Below are 7,305 nucleotides of genomic sequence, written 5' to 3' on the forward strand. Positions count from 1 at the left end.
GAAATGCAAATTAATATCTGTTACGGTCCCACCAAATATCCAGTTGCAAAGATCACCTTCGATCAACTTACACAACCTAGCCGCTGGACCTGGAACACAGTTCCGAAATTAAACTGAGTCGGTCGCATGACCCAGGTCAACAGCCTGACGCCTGTAGTCGAGCGGAACTTTGTCGAAGTTGAAAACACTCAAACCGCAACAGCGACCTATCGATACCGATTACAGGAAATATTTGCGAAATGTATGCAAAGATTATGTCACATACCCAAGAAAAATCCTTCGAGTGAAATGGAAGTGTTGTTTAACACACAACTTTCAAATGTTGTGACTAAATAGCTCACCAAGTAACGAAAATCCCAAAGACTTACTGAGTTCAACTACGCAGCTGTCAGCAGGTATAGCATAATGAAGAGGATGGACAAGGAATTAAAGATACATAAAGAATTCCATTTGTCATGAAGAATTGTGTAATGATGTGGAATTAAAAAGTCTCACAATAGTAACTGAGTAATATTGATAGATTCACGGATATATCTAGCTCTCTAAAGGTGCCACGAATATAGTAGACCTTTATCAGAACGGCACTTAACCTTATTCGTGATCGTTGACGCATTACTTGCGAAAGTGCTTATTCGTGATAGTTCTCTCATTATTTGTGAAAATGGTGTTTGTTGGATGTGTACAATTGTGATTTCCAACGATGATGTAATTCTTACGCTGTTCTGAAGTGCAGGTTAACTTCTGAAGGGGAGAATAATCGAATATTTGCAGCTGGACTGAATGCTGGACAGACGCTGCATGTGTTACAAAGTGTACCATCGAGACAGAGACGCGGGCTTCTAGCCACTGACCGTGTACAAGGCTCACCTGCGCCAGATCCACCGAAACTGGCTGACAACAAGGCATGATCGCCAAGTGACGCTGCAGCACCTGATACCATATTGCACGTAGACTGCGTGCTTCAGGGCAACTGTCCCTTGCTGGCAGCTACTGTGTTGGTCAGACGACCTGTTGTTGTTATACAGCTCAGACATTGTCTGCCCCCTGTAGCTGAGTAGTCAATGCGACAGAATGTCAATCCTAAGGGTCTGGGTTCGATTCCCGGCTGGATGGAGATTTGCTCGGCTCAGGGTATGGGTGCTGTGTTGTCGTCATCATCATTTCATCCCTATCGACGCTCAAGTCACCGAAGTGACGTCAAATCGAAAGACTTGCACCCGGCGAGTGGTCTAACCGACGGGAGGCCCTAGTCACACGACATTTACATTTAGTTCAAACATTCCAAGGTTTGACGCATTTAATGAGAGGAGACGAGCACAATTCGGCTTGTAGGCTAATTTACAGCGCTTGTAGCCTGAGTGAACATGAAATGTGCCACAGTACGCGTGCAACCATGGAAGGAGAGTTCAATAGCAGTACAGATTGCGTAATGAATGATGTGGATATACGTCGCACACACGTAAAACATTCCAAATCACTATTCAGAAGCTGTATGCGATTACGAGGTGTACCGAGGATTCGTATCCACGATAGACCGCGGTTTCTTCCTGCTCTTATATGCAAAGATGGTGCACAATAAATTTATTTTCCGTATGTTTAATCATCTCGTTCGTATTTCACACGTAGCTTACCTGACAGTGAGTACTGTATAGCGGCAGCTAGGAAAAACAATTACTTAATTATCTGAGACCCGTATGAAAATTTTTCAGTTATATTTATTTACACAGTTGGTGTTGACAATTTTTATTTTTGCAGGAACAACAGTCATTGTAAATTGTTCGTATGATGCTGACGCCATTTGATTGTAATAAGATGATTCATATTACGGCCTTAGGCCTTTTTCTAGCCAAAAACTTATTTATACATGAAAAGACATCAGAGTGGATTGATATACAAGTGCCTGTCGACGAATCGTATCTGGTCATATTTTGTCAGCTACTGTTCAGACAGAATAATGTGGCGCATACCTATTAAGTGTTCTAGTAGTTTCATATAACGACTGTACTATGGAGTCCAGAAATGAAGTTTTGTAATATATTTAGGCGTTTTAGAGATGTTCTCACTTTTACTTATGACTGATCTGGGATGGGTTCGATGACGGTTTGGATGTACCGTGCACTATTCAGTGTCCCCTCGACGATCACCAGTGGTGTACGGCCAGTGTAGGAGATCGCTCCCCACACCATGATGCCGGGTGTTGGTCCTGTGTGCGCGGTCGTATGCAGTCCTGATTGTGGCGCTCACCTGCACGGCGCCAAACACGCATACGACCATCATTGGCACCAAGGAAGAAGCGACTCTCATCGCTGAAGACGACACGTCTCCATTCGTCCCTCCATTCACGCCTGTCGCGACACCACTGGAGGCGGGCTGCACGATGTTGGGGCGTGAGCGGAAGACGGCCTAACGGTGTGTGGGACCGTAGCCCAGCTTCATGGAGACGGTTGCGAATGGTCCTCGCCGATACCCCAGGAGCAACAGTGTCCCTAATTTGCTGGGAAGTGGCGGTGCGGTCCCCTACGGCACTGCGTAGGATCCTACGGTCTTGGCGTGCATCCGTGCGTCGCTGCGGTCCGGTCCCAGGTCGACGGGCACGTGCACCTTCCGCCGACCACTGGCGACAACATCGATGTACTGTGGAGACCTCACGCCCCACGTGTTGAGCAATTCGGCGGTACGTCCACCCGGCCTCCCGCATGCCCACTATACGCCCTCGCTCAAAGTCCGTCAACTGCACATACGGTTCACGTCCACGCTGTCGCGGCATGCTACCAGTGTTAAAGACTGCGATGGAGCTCCGTATGCCACGGCAAACTGGCTGACACTGACGGCGGCGGTGCACAAATGCTGCGCAGCTAGCGCCATTCGACGGCCAACACCGCGGTTCCTGGTGTGTCCGCTGTGCCGTGCGTGTGATCGTTGCTTGTACAGCCCTCTCGCAGTGTCCGGAGCAAGTATGGTGGGTCTGACACACCGGTGTCAATGTGTCCTTTTTTCCATTTCCAGGAGTGTATTATACAGAGCAGTGTACCTGAATAAGACGTTAAGAGCGTTGTTCAGCATTGCATTATTTTGGCAGGGAAGACCAGCGGTACAACAATCTCAGCAGCTCTAGAGCCGCTTGATTATCTGGAAAGAAGTGCCACTATGCTTCGTCGACGTCTTTGCTCGTAGTGTAAGCAAGCTATTGAAATAGAACGGAGAAGAAAACTCAGTCTCAGGGAAACGAGTTTCTCGTACCATAAAATTTCAAACTTACTGGACATGCAGCTGTAGTGTGCACCTGTGGAACCAATTAATACAAACTGGTGTTACATAGTGACGCGATGATTATGAATTGATCACACACAATGCGATGACGACCAGACAGCCAAATGGTAGTAGCAGACCGTATAGTATCGTATATGATGTCGGCTAGGTGCTGGAGAGTAGTATACTGGATCTGTTATTCTACACTGTTCGACATCGTTTGCTGCGAGCTGCAGGCAAAACTTCACTCCAGCTTCCTTCTTTCGCAAACGAGAAACGTCTGAACTATGACGGCATACCGAGAGTACAAATGTCGAAAAGTGACAAGAGCATGCCCATGCCTGTCACACACATATTTGATGAAATATGTGGAGCACCCGACTTCCAACAACAGTAGTGTATTAATGTCATCGTGCAGAGCTCTGACGGTAGCAATCATGAATCAAATATTGTTTAGTATCACCTCAGACATATGCCATGTATCATGGTTTGAAGCACGACTGAACACAAGGTGCCATATTGACTCCTATTTATAACAAACTACGCCTACATGAGAGCGATGTCAGAATCCAAGGTAATTTCCTCTATATCTCATGTCTCAGCACAATTACCAGCCACATGTGACCACATGCGGTGGGGAACACCAAGCCTTTTTACGAAGATTGACGAGTAATACTGATTTTGGGATCTGCCTGTTCGCCTGTCATGGCACCCATTAAAATTTTTTGGTACGAGGTTGGTCTTCCAGCAGCTAGTATTTAAACATATGGCGCAAGCTTTCATAGAAACATTTCTTAATTTTCTTTCTGTCGCTCGTAGAATAAGAGAATCTCAGAGTAAGAATCTTAACATCTTCTGAAATGTGATGTGCTCAATCTTAGGTCTAAGATTCATTTTAGTCACACATATCTAAGTTTTGAAATTTTCAACCTATCGCTGTGTAAATATTACAAACGTAACTTCTATACTAGTTAGAGTGGTCTGAAGTGAAGCAAGGACATAGTAGATGGGACTCAGACACTTCTTCGGGAGACGGGGTAGTACAGGGATTATACAGTAAATAGCGTGGAATATCTTACAGTAGGACCTAATATTAAAACAATATTAGTGAAGCAAATATAAAGCCACGTGGAGGATTTGATAGAACTCAACCGAGCAAATTAACAGCCGACAGAATATGTCACGGAAATATCTACCACTCGAAAGGTACCACGAATATTGTAGACTTTTATCAGATATCATATAATCACAGACGAATTCTCTGATTCATCTTCCGGTAGATCTTACTAAAGTAAGCATCTCGATACTCTATGAACCGCCGAAAGAGAGGGAAGTGTATTGGCTGAAAGGCCACAGTTGCATCACTTTTGATGTAAATTAGGTAATATTTTGTTTGATTTTCGCTTATTTTTACAGGTGTCAGTCACTGTGATGATTTACCTTTCTTGTTTTCCGAAGAGAAAACGAAGGACATTCCGAAGGGACCAGAAACCGAAGAAGGCAAAGCCATAGCGCGTGTGACCCGGCTTTGGACCAACTTCGCCAAGACTGGGTAAGCTTTCTACTTGTTTTTCAGCCATATCTTTCCTAATTTGCAGTGACAGAAATCTCTGATAAGTGTCAGACATGATTAGAAACGTATTTCAAGGTCAATCGGCAGATACAATGAGTTGTCACACCATTAATTTAACCTTCCATACAGGTACTTCTCCAGCTCTTGTTACTTAAATATTTTGTCTTTATTAAGGTTATAACAAAGGAACTGAGTTTCTAGTAGTACTACTGTTCCATTCCTTCGTAATTGAGAATGGAAGCCTTATTACTGTTCTTTATTTGACTGATTTCTAACAGCGTATACGCAGATTTCTACTCCGCGAAATTCGCGTGATGATAAGAGTCGGTTAAGGTCGTACTTATATGCAGTTCATAAAAAGTAGTTATGGAGAAGCAATGGTAATAAATCTACCAGCTTATGTTGTAGCGTAGTTATTGAGAGCTATTTTAAGGAAACGTCCATAAATTAGACCATTTGAAAAATATTCAGAAACAGTGCATGAAGTGCAATTCCGAGAGATGGATTCTTGTAGACATAACAGAACGTACGAATACGAACAACAGAATAAGCAGAACAATAAGCAAATTAATCCTTTCTACATTTCAACGTGCAGAAAACCAAGTGATTACCATTGTTATTCATGCGTCTGCCTAACATTATAAGAACGTATCAGGAAGTATTTTACAGACAGAAAACTGATTACAAGTTCAACTTCATTTGAAGCATCCTGTGACACTTCACCTAGGTATAACAAACTATTGTTCAGGATCAAACAGTAAAAAAAGAAATTCAACCCCCCCCCCCCATATAACTGTTTCACGTTATTTTATCTTTTGCCAATACAATGAACGTAGCTCACTTACGCTTCACGACATAAAAACTAAATACATTTAAACATTTGTAGGTGTCATTCAAAATACGGAAGGTACATGTAGGACGTTTCTAAATTTCCGAATTCCATCGAATTTCGTGACTCAGTTATCAATCAGTTATTGGTCTGTTTAGTTTTTAGTGTTTACTCATACTTTAATCAAATAGAAGCAGTTTCCATCTGTGCCTAATGCATGAAACTAAAACAAATTTAACGCACTGTAATAGACGAAGACAGAAGTTTTATTTTCGTTGATATGGTTCTCTCTACCTTCTTCTAGGTTTACCTAGATATCTGTGAACTTGCATAGGGTAAAGATTTTTCTGTTTGTTCTTCGTAAGAACGAGTATTATCAGAAATGTTTCGAAGTATAACATATCAATCCTGTCGCGTCACCCGTTGTTTATGAAGCAAAGGATGTGATACTGTGTCGTGTGGTTACTCTTGGCTTATCCCTCACACATTTTTTCAGCGAAAGTTCACTTCAAGCAAAATAATCATCATATTAGAATCAAGGACTTTTGAATGCTGTTAAGGAACAATTTAGTTTCATTCATATGACCCACAGTTGTATTCAAAACTCGATAACGAATAGTACTAGTGATGACGGCGTGGCAACGTACGTTTCCCCTGAATATTTTTCATGATATTGGAATCAAAATACTTGTGCCCTACATTGTACATGGATTTTTGCATTTGGAAGATTTAAAAGGGCTGGTTGCGTTGAAGCAAAAGCCTTGAAAACCACATGTTAGTTCATATTTATGAAAGGAGTGATAATATTTTTCAACATATGTTCTGCTTTCCACTATTTTGTCGCCCGTGGAGTAGGAGCAGAGTAAAAATTCTTCCTTGTTTTTAATTTTTAATTTTTTTTTACTTTTTTCTTGAATACAGTTTCAGTCGTAACAATAATATAATTGGGAATTTTGCTCAAGAATTGAGTTCATAAGTGCACGTTATTTTACTACACAAGATTCGAACAAGCAATGTACAAATACAATGAGCTCGGACACTATGTACGTCAATCCTATAAATAATCAACAATTAAAACAGTGTTCTCTGTATTCGTTTCACGCTTTCGAGTAGTAGCTACCAAAGTTTTATTGTTTTCATTTTTTCAACAGGAATCCAACACCAGATCCAGCGGACCCTATGTTGTCAGTGACCTGGTTGCCTTTCAAGAAGGACGAGGGATATTACCTAGACATCACCAATGATGGGTTGAGTTCTAAGAAGGATTTGATGAAGGATCGAGTGGACTTCTGGGACAGGATCTTCAGGATGTAGATGAACTCCAAAGTGTTGAACAGACTGTAAACACACTGAATGACTCCAGACATGACAACGTCTTTCTAAATGTTGTTTACAATCATCGTTCATGCCTCTCTTTTATTAAACTAGTACATTGAAAACAAAAATCATCGAACTGATGGCCATGATGCTTAAAGTATCCTATTTAGAACTAATTTAAAGCCGGCCGGAGTGACCGTGCGGTTCTAGGCACTACAGTCTGGAACCGCGTAACCGCTACGGTCGCAGGTTCTAATCCTGCCTCGGGCATGGATGTGTGTGTTGTCCTTCGGTTAGTTAGGTTTAAGTAGTTCTAAGTTCTATGGGACTGATGACC

At 42.2% G+C, this 7,305-nt stretch overlaps 1 protein-coding gene across 1 annotated transcript in view; it reads left to right on the forward strand.

Moving 5' to 3' along the window:
* Nucleotides 1-6,965, forward strand: part of LOC126456308 (juvenile hormone esterase-like) — an 84,188-nt gene extending 77,223 nt beyond the window's left edge. Inside the window, exons 7-8 of the mRNA XM_050092059.1 lie at nucleotides 4,666-4,801; nucleotides 6,803-6,965. Of these exons, the coding sequence (XP_049948016.1) occupies nucleotides 4,666-4,801; nucleotides 6,803-6,965 (299 nt within the window). The remainder of the gene's footprint in view (nucleotides 1-4,665; nucleotides 4,802-6,802) is intronic.
* Nucleotides 6,966-7,305: the final 340 nt, after the last annotated feature.

The sequence above is a fragment of the Schistocerca serialis genome, chromosome 2 (genome assembly GCF_023864345.2).
Source record: "Schistocerca serialis cubense isolate TAMUIC-IGC-003099 chromosome 2, iqSchSeri2.2, whole genome shotgun sequence".
NCBI lineage: Eukaryota > Metazoa > Arthropoda > Insecta > Orthoptera > Acrididae > Schistocerca > Schistocerca serialis.